Genomic DNA, 21,062 nt, shown 5'->3' with positions numbered 1-21,062 from the left:
ATCCTAGATGGATTTTGCAAGTAAAGCCATCACGATTTGCTATAGATCGAGGATATCTTTGAGGTTTGTGGGAAAACATCAGTTCAGTTCAGTCACTCAGTCGTGTCTGACTCTGCAACCCCACGAACCGCAGCACGCCAGGCCTCCCTGTCCATCACCAACTCCCAGAGTTCACACAAACTCATGTCCATTGAGTCAGTGATGCCATCTAACCATCTCATCCTCTGTTGTCCCCTTCTCCTCCTGCCTTCAATCTTTCCCAACATCAGGGTCTTATCAAATGAGTCAGCTCTTCACATGAGGTGGCCAGAGTATTGGAGTTTCAGCTTTAGCATCACTCCTTCCAATGAACACCCAGGACTGATCTCCTTTAGGATGGACTGGTTGGACCTCCTTGTCCAAGGGACACTCAAGAGTCTTCTCCAACACCACAGTTCAAAAGCATCAATTCTTTGGCACTCAGCTTTCTTCACAGTCCAACTCTCACATCCATACATGACCACTGGAAAAACCATAGCCTTGACTAGATGGACCTTTGTTGACAAAGTAAAGTCTCTGCTTTTGAATATGCTATCTAGGTTGGTCATAACTTTCCTTCAAAGGAGTAAGCATCTTTTAATTTCATGGCTGCAATCACCATCCGCAGTGATTTTGGAGCCCCCCAAAATAAAGTCTCTCACTGTTTCCCCATCTATTTCCCATGAAGTGATGGGACCAGATAACATACTTGGGAAAGCATACTTGTCACTTATTGAGAGGGAAAAGACTGAGATGAAGCAAGGCTGGGGAAGGGTGTAATACCAGTAGCTCAGTTTGGGACGTGTTAAGTTTGAGATACCTAAAATAAACATTCAGGCAGAGATATCAAGTAGCTGAGAGGGGTGTGAGCTGGTGATGTCAATTTGGGAGCTCTCACGATATAGATGGTATTTGAAGTCAAGACTGGGTGAGTTTTCAAGTAGAAAGAGAAGAGAGAAGGTTCAAGGACTGAGCCCTTTGGGTGCTCCAAGTATTAGAGGTCAGAGAGATGAAAAACCAGCAGTGGAGACCGAAAAGTATACAGCCAGAGGGATCAGGTGAAGATATTCTTTCAAGAAGGTGAGGATCCTAGCAGATGATGCTACTGATAGGCCAAGTAAATTGACAACCAAGAGTTGACCACTGGACTAGGCAACATGGATAAATATGCTTTATTTATTTATTTATATTTGTGCTGGGTCTTCATTGCTTTGTATGTGTTTTCTCTATTGCCGCAAGCAGGGGCTGCTCTTCGTTGCAGTGCATGGCATCTCACTGCAGTGGCTTCTCTTGTGGTTGCGGTTCCCGGGCTCTAGAGCACAGGCTCAATAGTTGTGGCACACGGGCTTAGCTGCTCTGCAGCATATGGGATCTTCCCAGATCAGGAATCAAACCTGTGTCTCCCACATTGACAGGTGGATTCTTTACCACTGAGCCACCAGGGAAGCCCAATACACTTATTTTAATGTCAACTGCATTTAGACTACATCAGGATCTGCAAACTTTTTCTTGAACAGTTGGATAGTAAATATTTTATGCTTGAGAGTCATAATAAGGTCTCTTGCAAAACCAGTGAATGCTGCTTCAGTAGTACAAAAGCAGCCAGACAGTAGTTAAATGAATAGGTGTGTCTGCTGAATACTTTATTTACAAAAACAGGCAGCCCACCCTATAGTTTGCCAATGCCTGGGCTAAATAAATATGCTTTTGTGAACAAAAGCACATGATTAGATCATAATTTATATAATATTAAAAACCTGAACCTGTCATGAAGACAGGCCCTGGCATATGCTTCTTAGTGGTTCACTTTGTGTCAAGCCCTAGTCTAAATAAATGTCCATAGAAGGAAACAGGTAATGGACTCGAGTTTTAATTCAAAGCTGGGTTATTCTGATTCAGAACTTGATTGCTTATCATGAGGCATTCATTGTGCCAAATGCTTTTCATGCTTTATCTCATTTAATCCTCACAGAAACCCTCTGAAAGTAAGCACCCCCATTTTCCAGATGAGGTTAAGTTGGGAAGACCCCCCTGGAGAAGGAAATGGCTACCCACTGCAGTATTCTTGCCTGGAGAAGTCCATAGACAGAGGAGCCTGGCTGCAGTCTCTGGGGTCACAAGGAGTCAGACATGAGCAACTAACATTTTACTATTTTCAACTCCCAGTCACACAGCTGATAGATTCAAGTCCTCTCCCTCCAACTCCGAACCCAACTCATAATCACTGTTCTGCAAATGTTCAACAACTCATATAACAGACCTCTTTGGGGAATTACATTACATTCAAATATCTGTAGTAAAGCTACTTCCTTGTTCTGTAAAATAGTGTATTTTTGAGAGTCCTTATCACAGAAGTGTTTATCTAATCACTTGAATCCCAGAATATAAAAGAGTAGGGAAAGAAGAAAGGAGAAGGGAAAGGGAATGAAAATCAGATAAAAGCGTTGCAGTTACTAGGTGACACTGTCCTGATATTTCAGTGTCTTCTTTGCATGAGCTCCAGATGTGAAACCACAAAGACCATGTCAATACCTGGAAAAGTTAATTTACTGAACTTATAACACAGCATTTACGTTGTACTCAGTAGTCACTACTCCAAAGAATGAAAGAGCATCTTACGTATTTTTGTGTATTTGGAACTGGAGTTACACCACCAGAGCTCAACTATTTGAACCAAGAATTGTATGATGTCTGAAATTTGTATAGTTCAACATTTACTACTGTCTCTGCTACTTAAATACAGATACCCAGAAGAGACAGCTACCAGTAAATAGTAAACAGAAGAAATAAGTAATTCGAGTAGAAATACAACACCCAAGATAATCATCCATGTCAATTGTTATTCTAATACAATGATGTGTTTAGATATTGACGTATATGTAGGACTCCAAACTAATTGCTGTCTGTGTTTTCGCACGTTTCTTATATCCCTTCCTTCTCTGGCAGCTTTCCCTTCCTACCTGTCTTTAAAACGTTTGTAGTTAACTGGATACCTGTGTGGTATGGTTGTCAGGTTGTACATAGTTCATAAATATACATACATAAGGAACAATAAAAAGTCATTTTATTGGCATATTTTCTGTTATCCACCCTATATGCAATACCTTGTCCCCTTTTATTGATGGGCCCGCTTCTCCTTGTGGGCCAATTGCTCCTTGAGAACCTTTTTCACCCTGAAAGTATATGGGAGAGCTATCAATGCAGTAATAAAATTCAGGATTTTAAAACAGGTAAAGCATTCAAACCATCAAAATTCACTGCTAACTACAAATGGGTAATTCTAACTCCAAGATTTGTAAACTGAAAAAAAAAAAAAATAGCATTAACATTTCATAAATATAAAAGAATCTGTTCAAGCAGAAAATTTACACAGCATCACTGAAGTGGGAAAAGAGCCCCATTCCTAATATAATCAGAAATATCTGAAAGTGGGAGATCTAATCAATCATGTATTACAACCAACTGAATCAGTCTTCTGTTTCTTTACCATTTCTGTAACTGTATCCATTACATAATGAAAATCTGTCTCTCAGTATGTGAAATAACATTTGCTAAGATGGAATTATTTATTAAGTGTTTTATACCAAAATTTATAAACATTTATTGAAAACTTAGTTTTAAAAGAATTTGTGGAAAATCTTTGGGGGTCTGCTTCTAGAGCCACATGGCCTACGTGAATCACTCTGGTTGTGATGTCATGTCAATGCAGTCGTAACACTTTGTCATTTGTATGAAAAACAAACCACAGAAGTGATCAGAAATAGCACACATTTCATAAATTCATTTGAACCAAGAGTAAAATCAAAGAACATTTGCAGGAAACCTAGGAAAATATACCTTTATGTCTTTCTGTAGTCATTATTTATTCACTTAAGCCCCATGTCATTGCAAAGTAGCCCCACGAAGTACATACAGAGAACTCCCATTGGTCTTGCTAGTTGAGGAGTGAAGAATTCTGTCTAATGGGTTCTGATTGTTACCACAAAGTACATCTGTGTACAGTCAATCCTAAAACAACACTGAATATAAAGAGTTCTTTCTTTGATGAGTCAGAGGGCAATGCAGTGCTATGGGTTATTATGAAGGAATGTAACATTATACCATGCCGTTGAAACTGCCAGTAAAACGTGCCCTGAAATATGCTTCTCAGTGTTTTATTTACTCTGTTCTCATTTATTTATTTCTTTAAACCCCACAGATTATAAGGAGAAATAATTCTGGCTGTTTGAATTTTCCAGGTTGTTTGGGCTATACATAATTAGAAATTTACTGTGTGCCAAAAAAATTAAATTATGTATGATAAAACTTTCTGAAATGTGGTGCCAAATTGCTGACCTCTGCCTTCTTGTGATGATATTTTGATTAGGCGAGGGTATTAGTAATATCCCCTTTTCCAACATATTATTTCTATTTACTATAACAAATTAAAATGTGTTGGTTAACAAGGGCTTCTTTTAAAATTCAGCCCAGCAGTCACTCACAACTTCGTGTGATATATTTGTTTTAGCTAACTGATTTCCCTTCAGTGGAGATTTAGGTTTCTCATAGATAATTGAATATTGATCATGGTGGAAGAGGCTGAAAATGAGAAGCAATTTTAGAGTGTAAGACCGTACTGAGAAGGTCAGATCTCAGTGACTCGACTGAATGAAGTGGAAGGTCTTAAACACTTAGAAAACAGCACACGCTTCTCGGGGTAGTGTGTGTGCATGCTTGTATGTCTGGGGGAAACATTTTAGGAAAGGAGGAAAGAGGACCCCCAATTTATCCTTGTGAAAGTTCACTTTCAGTCTATTGAAAGTTGCCCAGCCGTGTCCGACTCTTTGCGACCCCCATGGATTGTATGGAATTCTCCAGGCCAGAGTACTGGAGTGGGTAGCCGTTCCCTTCTCCGGGGGATCTTCCCAACCCAGGGACCTTACCTACCCTGAAATTCTGTTGTTGCTGCACAAAGGGTCTCAGAAAATCATTTCCTGTGTGGCCTTTAGCAAGTGAGCCATATATTATGGGTAAAGAGTCTAGACCAGGGATCAGCAACCCATTGTCCAACCCCAGCCCACTGCATGCTTTTTTGTAGATACAGCTTTACTGAAGCACAGCCAAGATCACCCATTGTTTAGGGTTGCCTTCATGCTTTAGCAACAGAAGCTAAGTGGTTGCAACAGAAAGCACATGGCTCACAAAGTCTGAAATAGTTACTGTCTGGTTCTTTACAGAAAGTTTGCAAGCCCTGGTCTAGAGGAACTTGAGCTACAAGAATTACATGTGGGAGGCGGTGCAAACAGTTAACACCTCAGTTGCCAGGTGAGAGGTAGTTCTTGCGTAACATTTTGCTCCTTCTGGTAGTAAGGCAAATTCGATTCCCTCCATCCACCCACGTTACCTTTCTTATATTAATGGCAATAGTGTGATAAATTGGTTTATTAGATTGTTTCTTGTCTGTTTCACAGAACAAAGTTGTGGGTAAAACTTGGTATGTCGTGTGTGTGTTAGTCGCTCAGTCGTGTCCGACTCTTTGAGACCCCATGGACCACAGCCCACCAGGCTCCTCTGTCCATGGAATTCTCCAGGCAAGAATACTGGAGTGGGTTGCCATTTCCTTCTCCAAAACTTGGTGTATAGCTATGCTCAATAACTTAATTTCTGGGCATAAAGATGCTATTTATCCCTGTGGTTTTAATGACTATGAATGACTTTAAGAGATTTTCTAATTTCATATGCAGTAACTGTATGAAGCAGCAGCCTTGCAATTACTTGTTTATAATTGCAAATGTCACTATAGCTTCATGTTAAGGGAAAATTTACATACAAATTCACTTAATAGGGTGAAGATGATCAGGAAAATACTTGACCTGGGATAGTTGGCTAGGACACCGTTTTTGAATTTATAATTCATGATCATGCAATAGAGGCATTTCTCCTCCATGTAGAAGGTGCTGTTACCTTTGGCCCTGGAAGTCCTTCTCCTGGTAAGCCTCTCTCTCCTGGTGGTCCCTCAGGCCCGCGGGGACCCTGGTTAGGATACAAGAGAGTGAGGAGCAAAAGGAGAGACAGAGAAAATAGGAGAGAGGAGAGGGCAGGGAGGAGAGAGGAAGAAAGATAATGGTCACATTTCAGTTCACAGGGGCATGCAATGATATAGTCCTATTCACATGATTAGTGAGACTCGATCCTCCTAGTACATACCATGCTGATAAGTAGAATCATATGGTTGTGAAGAATAATATTCTCATTGTATTAAATACTTGTTCTATTTGATTAGCATAAGATGTTCCATTCTGATGTTCTCAAATTGGCAGAAAATGGAAGTGAAGTGATGCTTCAGAATAAGGATGAGGAAATCAATCCTATGAGGAAAGGCTAAAAATCTAGGACTGTGTGGCCCAAAAAAGGATGCAAAGTGATGAAATAATTTAATTAGGCACCAGGGGAAGGAATCACCACACAGCTGTTTTAAAGCACTGAATTCTGTTTACATGCTGTTTTAATTTCCATCCTGATAAATTTGGATTCAGACTTGAATTCTTTCTGGAACTTGTTGAATCCCCTGGAGGTTTATGTGCAAATAGAAATCTTGATAGAATCTTTTAAGAGATAACAAGACTTTTGATCTCAATGATTAAAATTAAGTCCGTGTGACTCTTGCTCAGAAAGGCACTCAGTAAGGTGAGGACTTCTCACATAAGGAAAGAAAACAGTGCAGTCTCAGGGTTTGAAACGGATGAACGGGCAGATGCTAGTTGAAAAAGACAACAACAAAATATTCACTTAAACCAGGAATTTTAAAAGATTATAAATTTGTTCTCTCTTTCTTCTTGACCAGAAGGCAAAAAAAAAAAAAGTAGAAAGGAGACTAATAACAAGAATGGCAGATGCATGAACTGGAGCTTTTCCTCTAGTAGACATAGAAAGATAATTAGGACTCTCTTGGCAGGGAAGTAAATCTATGATGGTACAAGACGGAGTTGCCCAGAGCCCCAAAGGAGGTTCCCCCCTGTAGACACTCTGAGTGATCTTGGGGCTCAGTCTACAGTAATCTAGGGTGATTTAAGAGATGTTTTCTACTCAAGCCTTGGAGCTGAACTAGGATCCAGCATTATGCACATCAGTGGCCAATCACAACTACAGATTTGTGAGAGAGAAAACTAATTGTACCCCATATCTAATTTTTTGGGGCTTTCCTTAAAATCGTATCTTATAAAAGACAGCCTTCTTTAGTATTTATGCATAGCCAATTTAGTAAAGGCTTTAATTAAAGTAAAAAACTAGCATTTAACTCAATTTAAATTGCTGTACTTATGGGAAAACTAGCTTTTAACCATCTAAGGGCTTAATCAAAGTCCTAATATCCATGACAGAGTAATCTAATGTTAGAGCAATTAACTAGGAGAAAAAGAAATATGGTGTGAAAATTAGATTGCAAACTAGACAGAGAAGCCCTAGCTAATATTACACACTGTATAAAAAAATATTAACAGGTTATTCCTCTTCCTCAAATGAAAATAACCCAATTTTCATGGAATGCAAAGGAGTCTTTTTCCAGCTCATTCAAATTTTTTTCCCATTCATTCAACGAATGTTTACCAAATGCCTGGTAGGTGCAAGTCACTGTGCTAGCGTCTGAAAACAGCAGACAGCCCCACTCCTTGTCTCATAGAGTTTACAGTCTTGCATAATAAACTAAAAGCAGGTTTGGGAGTCATTTGGACTGATGTTCAAGCCACCTCTTGCTACATATCAACAGTGTGATCTTAAATAATTCCATCTCTCTAAGTTCAGCATTCTCATCAGAATAGTGGTAACAATAGTATCTACCTCAACCACACATATTAATATAAGGACTAGATCAGAGAGATGTAAAGCTCTTACATATTAAGCACTCAATAAATATCTGCTTGCTATCACTATCAAAATTGTTTTCCCTGGATCCTTCAATTGCTAAGAAAGTCCTTTCATGAAGTTTTTACAAATTAAGTAGTCTCAGAGTATGGCCTATGTTAAGCAGTGTGGAGATGCATGCCACATAGAGCAGGCACTGACGCTTGCTTCCACGTCTGCATTTCTGGAAGACAGTAGCCAAGGTGAAAATGAAAATCATGAAGACTTTGAGGAGCCCCATTTTCCAAGCTGCTGAGAACAGAGAGTTAATGCTTGTGAACAATCACTTAGGGGCATTGAAAAAAACAGTGATTCAAGGTTCAATTACTGGAAACCTGGAAACTGTCAGCATAATATTCTGCACCATCAGTATATTCTCAAGTTTTCTAGTTAAACAGTCAAGGTGAATGATGACTGCTAACCAGAGAAAAGAAAGAGCAGGTACTTGGGTTAGATGAACTATACTTTCAATTTATTAAGATGGTACCAACAGATTATTTTTTAAAAGACAAAAATGCTCAGTAAAAAAGTATCTTTTTCAAAGGCTATCAGATCTAGTTATAACTCTGACATTCTTATTTGGCTTCTAATGAACACCTTTAATTAAAACATATCTAGTGGAAGAGACTAATTATCAATTAACAAAGTCTGACCAGAAATGCTTTATATGAGACATTAACAAGATAAAATATAATTGTCTATTATCATTATCTTCCTTAATAATCTCAATAGTGTGGATAATCGGAGAAGGCAATGGCAACCCACTCCAGTACTCTTGCCTGGAAAATCCCATGGGCGGAGGAGCCTGGTAGGCTGCAGTCCATGGGGTCGCTAAGAGTCGGACAGAACTGAGTGACTTCATTTTCACTTTTCACTTTGATGCATTGGAGAAGGAAATGGCAACCCACTCTAGTGTTCTTGCCTGGAGAATCCCAGGGAAGGGGGAGCCTGGTGGGCTGCCGTCTATGGGGTCGCACAGAGTCGGACACGACTGAAGCGGCTTAGCAGCAGCAGCATGGATACGCAATTAAAGTGGTTTCAATATATGTTGTAGGCATTAAATATAAATATGCTAAATAATATTAAAAATTATCCTTAGTATTCAGTGAAATTTATTTTTAACTTCAAAATAATTAGTTTTACTTCAGGGGATTTTTCTTACTGAAAGTGCTCCCAAAAAACCAAACACAGCACCCTATGAGTGTTGAACCAATTTATTATTCTTTAATCAGCCATCTGACAGACCAACACACAACTAGTGATAATCATATAATTAAAGATGGTAGCTGTCAGTTCATAGTTCAGTCAAGGAGCTGGAATATTAATTCATTTGATCAGATTTATATTACTATCGTATAAAAAGAGTAGTTAGTACTAAACTAGAAACCACTTGAAATGATTCAGGCAAAGAAACAAATGTAAACAACTTTCAGCAGAAGCTTTGTCAGTCCTAAGATAAGCCTTTATGTTACTTTGAAATAATTCAAAAACTCATTATTGATTTTTATTATGATATTTTGGGACAGTATTTTCATACATTTCTTGAGATTTATCCCCTCTTTGTTATGGTTTTAGTTCCCAATTATTTCACAGACTACACAGTGTCACTCTAATTTGTGTAATTGTGGCTTAGATAACAAGAAAACAAACAAGAATTTCATGTTCTGCCAATACCGTGAAAACCCTCTAGCTACAAAGAGAAAAGCAAATAATACAAATTTTTCTTTAAAATGAAGGCCCCCCAAAAATCAATAATTAAAGGAAGTTACAGGGTTTCAAAACAGAAAGAGAGCTGAACACTAGAGGTATGCCCATAAGCTAACACTGTGACTGTTCTGGGTGAAAAGTGTGGTTGTGTCCTAGGGCAAAGTCCAGGAATCTAAGAGGAAGAAGTGGGAACAATGACTTAGGCCCACTCAGTGGAAGATGAGCAGGAAATTAGAACTGAAATCCTCCCATAAAACTAGGACCTTCTAAGTTATATATCTCCAATGAAAGGGCAGGGTAGATCACAGTGCTCCCATCAACACAGTGTTATGAAGGACAAGAACCGTGTCTACTTCACTTGGGCTCTAAGTGGACCTGACAACTCCTAACCGGGTCCTGTGCTGTGTATGGGTTGTAGTTTCAAGCGACACCACGTTGGTGGTCCTGGGACCCCTTAGTCAAGGCATTAACATCAAGTATGTGCCTGGAATACATAAGAGATGCAAATAAATGCACATTTCTCTCAAATATGCTCCAACATAGAACACTTGGGATTTCACAGTTAAACCTGGCTGACAATAAATTCAGATGCCAGGGTAAAAAACATACAAGAAATTAATTCTCAGTGAGTAAAAGTGAACCAATAGATACCAAAAAAAGGGAAGGTAGACTTTAAATGATTAATGGTCTTAAGAATAAAAATACAAGAAGCGAAGAGGACAGTATAGCAAAAATATATTAATAAAAAGAGGTAGATTTTTAAAAATAGCTTCAAGAATTTTTTAAAATACTTATTAAGTTAAAAACACAAGGGATGATTTAAGGACATTTTCTAAGTAGAGAAAAATACATTTGTGCATTATGTTAGGTTTTAGGAAACCACCCCAAAATGCAACTAAACAATAGAGTTCTTAAATAAATAATGTAAAAAAGAAAATATCTGAAGAGATCATAACTAATACCTTGCAAAATTGCTGATTTCTCAGAGATATGAAACTCATGAATTTGAAGCAATATAAATGAAAATATATCCATATGTGTTTGCATCATAGTAAATCTATGGAGATAGTAAGACCTTCAATGGTAGATAGTAATGGCAAATCCTCTCTTGATTATTAATTAATTGCTTGCCCCCACCCCTCACCAATTATGGCCATCATCATGGCCCCCTCCATTATGAAGGAGTTTTGTGGTAGTCAGCATACTATCAGAAATATAACTGGCTCTGTCCAGAGAAAGGTGGCATCAGGCTTCCATGTACCGTTTGCAGATTGGGCATAGTCAGCAGTGGCAACATCCAAGTTAGCTTTGTTCAAAGGAAGTTGATGTCGCTCCTGTGTATAGTCTCCATCCCAGCCACTAAGTAACTCAGTGGATGGTAGTAGAGCTAGGAAATGAGATTGAGTGACGTTCCGTCTATTTGCTTATTTAGAACCGTCTTTAAAATGGATGTGGTTTGGTGAGCATTCACCTAGGACACAAATATTTTCATACTCTGTGCTCATGAAGAGAACAGGAGTCTACTTCCAGCTAGGCCGGCCTAACACGCTCAGTTTTGTTCTCCTTTTGTCTGTTCATATGGGGCTATAGGTGTGGCTCGTGGGAAGAGCAACAATGGAGAAGATGCCATCAGAGTCTCCAAGTCAATTACTCATGAAACCATTTGTATCTTTAAGAATTGATGCTGGACTTCTACTGCATATAGCCTAGACGTCTTATATAACACCCAGTTCATGATGAATAATTCAACATATATGGTCACATATTGTCCCTTGGTTAGCCATGCAGTCTCTTTTAGGATTCAGCACAGCAAGGCAGAGCTGTTTATTAAGTTAAAAGTAGGTGGTAAGCCTATGGCTGATTCATGTTGATGTTTGGTAGAAACCAACACAATACTGTAAATCAATTATCCTTCAGTTAAAAATAAATTAATTTTTTAAAAGTAGGTATATGGAAGGAAAAGAAGTCTTACGTTTGTTTCAAAAACCTAGGTTTCTTTTGGACAGCTCATAAAGATTTGACATTGAAACACGAAACTCATTTTTATTCCTACTTATTCAGAACATTGTGAGAAGGTTTTTTCATTTCTGTCGAAAACGTCCCAAATCCTCTGCTGTACTCCCTCTACTCATGGCAGCATGTCTGGGCCTGCGTCCTTCTAGCCGATGTCACTTTGCTTTTCTAGGTTTCCAGTCTGCTCTAGTGTAGAATGAGCAGTGTCTGCAGAGAACTCACACTCTCTCTCAGTAGTTAAGTTTTAAGAGTCCTATCTACTTAGTGGGAACAGCAGATAATTAAGCCAGTATATTTTCCCGCTATATGATGTTCTGTTTTTTTTGAATCTGTGTATTCAGACATTGGTGAAAAGTCTAACCCTCAAATAACATGCTGCCATTTCATTCCCAGAGTATAGCAAGGAAGCACGCATTTGTCTTAATATTTACATGTGAGGAACTACAAAACCCAATTGAGAGACCAACTATTCAGTCGGTTGTTTTTATTCGAGCTACTATTCTTTTCTAGAAGGATAATGATTACTTGAAAAGTTTAAAACCTTATTCCAGAAGTCATGTTTTATTCATTTTCTCTCCAGCTCTCTTTTGATAGAAAATTTTTTCCTTTCCAACAACAGTGAATATCAAAGCTACCTAAGGTAGAAGCTGCAAATTGCACAGTATTACCTGTCTACCATTATCAATTCTAACTTTAGAGTATACTCAGTATTGGGGGATTATACTCAGTGATTTTTCTCATGATTATAGGAAAGTCAATTACAAATTATAGATATTAAGTCTGAACCTAGATCTCCTATCTCCTAGGAAAATCTGACATATGAGAACGCTTTTCTTCATGGACAAGCTGATTAATTTCATAAGAGATTATACTAAGAGAGAGCCTATGTACATATCCTATAAATATAATTATCCCTTTTTCAAGTAGTATGAAGACTAATGCCTGGATCTGACCTTTATATATTTATTGACTTTTGTTGTTCAAAAAGATAAAGATAGCTTAGTTTAACCATAGTCTAACCCAAAGGAGCACATAAGAATTTATCCTTTTAATTCCACCTAGAATTTTTTGCTACTCACTGTCTGGCCCGGTTCACCAACACCAGTAGGTCCTGGAGGCCCAGTTCTTCCTTCCTGGCCTCTTTGCCCCTACGAGGAAGAAATAATTGAATGCAAGCTTGAGTTTTTAAATAAAGAACACACATAGCACAAAGTACTCTGGAGATTTCAACAAAGATAGATAGCAAAAATGTCAAAGTTTTCAAATTCCTAAAGATTAAAAACAAACAAAAAATCTAAAGGAGGAAAGGGCTTCCTTTCCTTACCCTTTCCTTACCCTTTACAGAGGTAAAGAATCCACCTGCCAATGCAGGAGACATGGGTTAGATCCCTGAGTCGGGAAGATCCCCTGGAGAAGGAAATGGCAACCCACTCCAATATTCTTGCCTGGAAAATCCCATGGACAGAAGAGCCTGGTGGGCTATCCATGGGGTCGCAGAGTCGGACACAACTCAGTGACTAAACAACAAAGCCTGAAATACACCTTGAATTTAAGTGAACAAATTACCCCCAAATATTCCTCATTCCTTCCTATCTAAATGCAATTTTAGTTTTCAGAAATGATTAGCAGTTGGCAGAACAAACTGTGTGCAACTCGCTCTGATTACTGAGAAGACCAACAGACAATGCTTGTGCTGTTCCCTGGCCCCCGCCTCTGTCCTGGGATGCTTCCCATCCCCTCCCCTCCCCACCCTGTCCTGTTCCATGTCACCTCGCCATTCGTGTTTCACCTTTCATCTCGTTCAGAACCCTTCTCCAGTAACACTGCCAATATAAACTCCACATTCCCCGGAGTCTCAATGTGCTTATTGCCTAAATGCCATCCATGGGGACACCTGGTTACATTCGAAGCGCACTTTTTTGTACTGCTCTCTGTTTTAGCCCCACGTTGAAGTCTTATTGTCCCAATGACATAGAAAAGCCATTTAAAATAAGCACTTTTGCTCTAGTACATCCTGCATGATGCAGAGCACCCCAGAGTGGTGGGTGTTCCAGTCCTTTCCCAGTTGGTGCTAGTGGTAAAGAACCCACCTGCCAATGCAGGAAACGTAAGAGACATGGATTCAATCCTTGGATTGGGAAGATTCAGCCCTTCCTAGTTTCCAACAAACCTGTCAGCATTTACTTATTCACTGTCAGGGTTCTTCCGACTTCTGCCCCTCTATGCTTATTTGATGTGAGCAGATGATAGCTGATGTGTTAAGGTATTTCACATCCTAATGACATTTTTGCGTGATAACATTTACAGTCCATGAAAACTCAATAGAACCAGATGTACATTGGTGTGAGGGTGAGTATTTGGAGCCAAGAGTAATTTTCATTCCAAACAATCAAAAAATACATAGATTATTCTTGGGGTAATTGGCCCCAACTAGGGCATTGTGAGTGTCCAAGCATCCAGACTGTAGTAACTCATCCTCAGGCAGACTCCTTGTGTCTCTGAGGGTAAGACTGAGCACAAGTCACAGTCCTCCCAGCCTTACAGTAAATTCAGAAATCATCAGTGGGCAGAAAGACAAGTATCGTTACCTTAACACCTTGCTGTCCAATACCAGGGGCTCCTGGAGGACCATAGGGACCAGGGGGGCCAGGTTCACCCTGGAGGAAGAAACAGTGAGATGTTAGGTCAACTCCAGCATATTTGTTGGGCAGTTCTTAGATGTACAGTGCTGTGACAGGGGCTTGAGGGCATCAATACAGCCTAACACTCAGTCTCACGGTCTCCACCCTCACGTGTTTACCATCCAGTTGGACAGACAGCACAGACCCAGGTTGGAATTAGCCATGAGGCACAGTAGACCCAGATTCTAGGGTTCGTGAAAAAGTCTCCATTTAAATTCTTAAAATCAGAATTTTTAAAAAAAAACTTAATATTGATTATAGTAGTGAATCTAGTCTGGACCACATTTTCTTCATACCAACTCATTTGAAATCTGTAATTTTAAACATTTTTATGGAGGAAAATCCCCAGAATTGCAGAAGTTTTTAGGATCCATGAAAAGTCATAATTTGGCCCTCATTCGTTTGGAACATCTTTATTAAGTGCTTCTGGCAGACACATTTGTTTCCTACCCAATGATCATCCTCTCCCTTCTCTCTTCCCTGTTGTTATGAATCTGATCTGTTCAGGTCAGTGGGCAGGTATTCTTCACCCTCGGAGGTGTAAGATGAATGATAATCAGTCTAAATTAAGGGGAGAGTCTTCTTTCTCATTGCCACTGATGAGTCTGCATTAATCCTGTGGCTCAGTTCTGAGAAATGAGATGTGGGGACCTTATGGGATGCAAAGGGAAATTTTGCTTCTCCTTCTTTTGTTCCTTGGAGAGGTAATAGCTTGTCTTATAACCATGAGGCACCAATCTCCCAGATGAATGCCAATGGTTGATGAGGGTGAGGCAGAAAAAGTTTAGAAGAGCCTGGCTCCTGGACAGCCTCTCTGAGCTCCTGATCCGGTCCTGACTACCCACCTTCAAACACTCGGTTCACTCAACCAGAAGCATTCTTACGATTTGAGCTGCTGTTAGTCAGGATATTTGTTACTAGATAGCAGAAGCAGTTCAGTTAATACGGTCTACGAGGTGGCAGGCCCATCATGGAGCTTGGGTGTTATACAACTGAACGTGACCACGGCACTCAAACTCCTGCGTTTCACCAGTGAGGAAACAGAGTCCCAGAGGGATTATCTGGCCTGCACAAACTCACACCTCAGTATCACCCACAGGGATATGGGTCTTTGGGTCTTTCAGGCTTCTGGTCCTGTCATGTTGCCAGAGAAAAGGAGAGTGGCTGTGGATTGCCATTTCTTTTTTATAATGCTGATTTCTTCTGTTTAACAAAATAATGTGTTTTTTTTTATTGACACCAGCATGAGTTTAATTATGAAGTCTTATTCTCACGCTCAGGGAGTTCATATGTTCAGATGCCAGGCAGAGAGCAACAGAGAGCACAGTGGGGAGATCTGTGATTGCTTATGAAAATCTGACTCCTAGACATTTCATGAGATCAATTTAAAATTTTATGCCAGCTGCAAGAAACAAGGTAGTCAACTGATACTCAGAATTCACAATACTTCATCTTGCTGTCAACATAAGCTGAAGATATTAAGAAGAGGTTGCAAGAATACACAGAAGAACTGTACAAAAAAGATCTTCATTACCCAGATACACCACCATGGTGTATGCAGGTCACCTAGAACCAGACATCCTGGAACGCGAAGTCAAGTGGACCTTAGGAAGCATCACTACAAAGCTAGTGGAGATGATGGAATTCCAGCTGAGCTATTTCAAATCCTAAAAGATGATGCTGTGAAAGTGCTACACTCAATATGTCAGCAAATTTGGAAAACTCAGCAGTGGCCACAAGACTGGAAAAGGTCAGTTTTGTTCCAAACACAAAATAAGGCAATGCCAAAGAATGCTCAAACTACCACACAATTGCACTCATCTTACACGCTAGTAAAGTAATGCTCAAAATTCTCCAGTCCAGGCTTCAACAGTACGTGAACTGTGAACTTCCAGATGTTCAAGCTGGATTTAGAAAAGGCAGAGGAACCAGAGATCAAATTGCCAACATCCAGTGGATCATTGAAAAAGCAAGAGAGTTCCAAAAAAACATCCGCTTTTGCTTTCTTGACTATGCCAAAGCCTTTGACCAAAGCCTGTGATCCCCATGTGGATCCCAACAAACTGTGGAAAATTCTTAAAGAGATGGGAATTCCAGACTACCTGACCTGCCTCCTGAGAAATCTGTATGCAGGTCAAGAAGCAACAGTTAGAACTGGACATGGAACAACAGACTGGTTCCAAATAGGAAAAGGAGTACAGTCAAAGCTGTATATTGTCACCCTGCTTATTTAACTTCTATGCAGAGTACATCATGTGATATGCCGTGCTGGATGAAGCACAAGCTGGAATCAAGATTGCCAAGAGAAATATCAATAACCTCAGATATGCAGATGACACCACAATTATTGCAGAAAGCAAAGAACTAAAGAGCCTCTTGATGAAAGTGAAAGAGGACAGTGAAAAAGTTGGCTTAAAACTCAACATTCATAAAACTAAGATCATGGCATCTGGTCCCATCACTTCATGGCAAATAGATGGGGAAACAATAGAAGCAGTGATAAACTTTATTTTGGGGGGCTCCAAAATCACTGCAGATGGTGACTGCAGCCATGAAATTAAAGACGCTTGCTCCTTGGAAGAAAAGTTATAACCAACCTAGACAGCATAGGTTGGTTAAAAAGCAGAGACATTACTTTACCAACATAGGTCCATCTAGTCAAAGCTATGGTTTTTCCAGTAGTCATGTATGGATGTGAGAGTTGGATGATAAAGAAAGCTGAGTACTGAAGAATTGATGCTTTTGAACTGTGGTGTTGGAGAAGACTCTTGACTGTAAGGAGGTCCAGCCAGTCCATCCTAAAGGAAATCAGTCCTGAATATTCATTGGAAGGACTGATGCTTGAAACTGAAACTCCAATACTTTGGCCACCTGATGTGAAGAACTGACTCATTGGAAAAGACCGTGATGCTGGGCAAGATTGAGGGAGGGAGGAGAAGGAAGACAGAGGATGAGATGTTTAGATGGCATCACCGACTCAAAGGACATGAATTTGAGTAATCTCCGGGAACTGGTGATGGACAGGGAGGCCTGGCATGCTGCAGTCCATGGGATCACAAAGAGTTGGACACGACTGAGCAACTGAACTGAACTGATACCATGGGCCTCAAGATGGAAGAAAGTCAGTGTTTAATACAACCTACTATTTTCAAGTAGTACTGCCCTAACTTTATATAGATTGTCTCACTTAATCTTCTAACCATCTTAGGAAATTGGTATTTTTTTCCCATTTTATGATGTAGGAATATCATCTCCTTTTTTAAATTCATTTTTAAGTATGCATGGTATCACAGGGGGAAAAACATGGCTTTTTCTTTCGGTCAGTCTAGTTGAATTCTGGTTCTCTAATTTATAAACCGTTTGAGCTTTTGCAAGATTCCCATATGCAAAATGAGGGTCATTATATTTACCCTGCAGCATTGTTGAAAGGATTCTAAATAGCATCTTAAAAATGTCTGAGTTGTAACCAGTCATGTGGTTGGCTGTATAACATTTGTAGAGCAATTTTTGCTCTCTAGACTTTAACTGAGCACCAGCCTGGTACCCAGAACCTCCTTACATAATTATAGACGTAAATCAGGTTGCACCTGTACTTTGCAGACACTTACAATCTGGCTGGAGAGATAAATGAATATAAAACAAAACACAAACATGTGAATTAGCTATAACAAAGGTATTAGCACAGCACACGAGACTCTAAGGCAGAAATGTTTAATTCTACCTTAAGAAATTGGGAAAGTTTTATGCAGTAGTGAAGATGTTTGCTCTGAACAAAAAAAAAGTATGAATCATATCTCATCTGGTAGAAAAAGGGGACAAAGTTTCAGGAAAAGGAGAGAGTATGGTGTGAAATGTTCTGGGCACAGTGAGCAGCTCTGTGGGCTCAGGCAGACAGGAATGAAGGTGATGGTAGGGTCGCTGTGCAGAGCCGCACTGCCCATGAGAAATATACGAAGAAACACATTTAAAACTTTTAATTTTCCAGAAAGTAATAATAGATTTTACTTAACCCAGTGTATCCAAAATGTTATCTTTTCAGCATAAGCAATACAAAACTCTTAGTAATCATTTTATTTTCCATTATTTTTAATGTGGTGTCTTCAAAATCCTATGCGTGTTTAATACTTATGGCACATCTCAGTTCGGACTAGCCACATTTCAAGTGCTCAGAAGTCATGTGTGGCTACTCTATATTTTTAATTTATTTTTAATTGGAGGAAGATCCCCTGGAGGAGGGAGCATGGCACCCCCCCTCCAGTATTCTTGCCTGGAGAATCCCATGAACAGAGAACTATAGTCCATAGGGTCTCACAGAGTCAGACACAACTGAAGTTACTTAGCCTGCCTGCCTGGAGGATACTTGCTTTACAGTATTGTGTTGGTTTCTGCCATACATCAACACGAATCAGCCATAGGCATATATGTGTCCCCTCCCTCTTGAAACTTCCACCTCCCAGCTCATCCCACCCTTCTAGGTATTCACAGAGCACAGGGTTTGAGCTCCCTACATCATACAGCAGATTCCTACCAGCTATCAGTTTTATATATGGCAATATATGTGTTTCAGTGCTACTCTCTCTGTTCATCCCACCTCTCCTTTCCTGAACAGCACAGATTTAGAGTGATTAAAGAGGCTGGAGGCTCAGGTCAGAACCATGGAGAGCACCGACACTTAAGTCAGGTGGGAATGAAAGAAGATAGCATCTTGGGATCTGCAGAAGACAGTGGTCAAGAAAACTTCGGTGGGGGGCGGTGTTTGCTGACAAAGCCAGTATAAAAGAAGTCAGGTAAAAGAGAATTTCAAAAGGAACTCATTGTTTCCAAAGACAAAGTGATAATCTTCTACTTGCAAACCTGATCATCTTTCAGCATTCCCTCCATATGTCAAGTGAGAGCCTACAAGTCATTCTTAACATCTCTCACTTTCTTACCCATAGAATGCAGTGCATCATCAGCACCTAGCAATGTTCTCCTAACTCTCAAATCCCCCACCTCTGTGTGCCTCTCTAGTCTACGCCAAAGTAATATCATTTCCTGCTCAGATTACAACAGTGTTAATACTCTACATGCATCCATTCTAGCACATTCTAATTTACTCTCCCACCCATCCATTGCTGCCAGAGCAATCTTCTAATAGTAATCTGAATAAGGCCCTTCAAGTCCTTTCCCTCTGCTCTTAGGGTAAGGACAGAGCTCCTTCTAAAGCTTGTGAGCCCCTGCATGGTGTGATGCTGCGGTGTGCAAAACTTTTCACTAGCCACCCTAGCATTTGGCCTTTGTTCAGTTCTCTGTCCTTGCCATGCTCCCTGCTGCCCCAGGACCTTTGCGTGTGCTATTGTCTCCATCTGGGATGTGGTTACCTCTCTCTTTTCCTAGTTAGTCTTTATTAATCCCTCAGATATTACTTTAAGCAGCATGGCTTCAGGGAGGCCCTCTCTGGTCAGGTGAAATCCCTATTCTAGAGACACTGATAGCATCATTTCTCCTTTTTCTGAGCATTCATTACAGTTGCAGCTTTGCATTTTTACATGTGTTAATATGTCTTCCCATAGACTGTGAGGAGGGTGTCATGATTTTGCTCAGCTTTCCATTCTCAGTGTTTGCCTAGTTGATATTAACTACTCAACCATCCAGGCCTCAAACATTTACTGAACAGCAACTAAAGAGCAGGTATTGTGCCAGCTGCTAGGGGTGAACAAAACAAGAACTTGGTCTAGGCAGAGGGAGTTGGGGCTTTGGAATTGTTCCTCTGGCATTCCCACTGGTTTACTTAGATTTTCAGCTAAGAGCAACTGTGCATACATTACACAGTGATATCAAGTCCTTATCACATTTTCTCCTGCAAACTTACCCAGACACCATTAATCATTTTTTTAAGTTGAAGTCATAATGAAACCCCAATAGATGGTATAAGGTTACACTGTATGGAAAGTTTGGCTTGGAAATCCAGCACCCCTTATTCCTGGAACTGGCTCTAACCAAAGTCAGTATCTTTCATATCCCTAAAATAATAAATAATGAGTGGTTGTTCAAGACTGGATTTTTTGAGAACAGAACTTTACCTTTTCTAAAACAATACAGTTATGGATCATTTAGTCATACCTTGGACTCTTAACATTAGACAGATATTTAGCAACTTCTTTTCATCATTTCCCAGATATGGATAACACCAACTTTAATACTTTAAGTCTTGTGACAAGTATTCTCATACTTTCCCAGTGGAAGGAAATGATGAATGAGTGTTTTGTAAGGTGCAAAATGGTTCAAGTATGCACAAAATGGGCTTCCCAGGTGGCGCTGGTGGTAAAGAACCTGCCTGCTATGGAGGAAATGTAAGAGATGTGGATTCAATCCCTGGGTCGGGAAGATGCCCTGGAGGAGGGCATGGCAACCTACTCCAGTATTCTTGCCTGGAGAATCCCACGGACAGAGGAGCCTGGCAGGCTACAGTAGATCACAAAGAGTTGGATACGACTCAAGCACTTAGCATGCACGCATGCACAAAATTCACTCTTAGCTGAAACTCAATGATGTGATTACTATATTAAAAGGCTTGGGAAAAAAATAAAAGCCCTTTTTTAGAAAGGAATGAAAAGCAGGGGAATGGTGGAGACAGGAAACTAACATTTATCAGATCTTGTTAAGTCAAGCTCTATTTTTAGTTCCTAATTTTTCTTTCAGAGAAGTGTTATTTAATAAGAGGCTTATTTTTAGAAAATGTACCAGGCCAACTCTGTTCTACATTAATGAAAAAGGTTGTCAAAA

The 21,062-nt window shown here is 39.8% G+C and overlaps 2 protein-coding genes across 4 annotated transcripts in view; one reads left to right on the top strand and one right to left on the bottom strand.

Annotated features, from left to right (window-relative positions):
- The window catches only part of MIOS (meiosis regulator for oocyte development), a 286,003-nt gene that overhangs the window by 158,592 nt on the left and 106,349 nt on the right, over positions 1 to 21,062 (top strand). The gene's annotated exons all lie outside the window — the stretch shown is intronic.
- Positions 1 to 21,062, bottom strand: part of COL28A1 (collagen type XXVIII alpha 1 chain) — a 181,701-nt gene that overhangs the window by 119,079 nt on the left and 41,560 nt on the right. For both annotated transcript variants that reach the window (XM_086397682.1, XM_086397683.1), the window contains exons 12-15: positions 14,205 to 14,273; positions 12,696 to 12,764; positions 5,962 to 6,030; positions 3,123 to 3,191 (exon numbers count right to left, since the gene is read on the bottom strand). In XM_086397682.1, the coding sequence (XP_086253808.1) occupies positions 3,123 to 3,191; positions 5,962 to 6,030; positions 12,696 to 12,764; positions 14,205 to 14,273 (276 nt within the window). The remainder of the gene's footprint in view (positions 1 to 3,122; positions 3,192 to 5,961; positions 6,031 to 12,695; positions 12,765 to 14,204; positions 14,274 to 21,062) is intronic.

Source organism: Bos grunniens, chromosome 4 (genome assembly GCF_055505025.1).
Source record: "Bos grunniens cultivar Pamir isolate PY7600 chromosome 4, Bosgru_T2T1.0, whole genome shotgun sequence".
NCBI lineage: Eukaryota > Metazoa > Chordata > Mammalia > Artiodactyla > Bovidae > Bos > Bos grunniens.
This window is presented reverse-complemented; position numbering and strand designations above follow the sequence as displayed.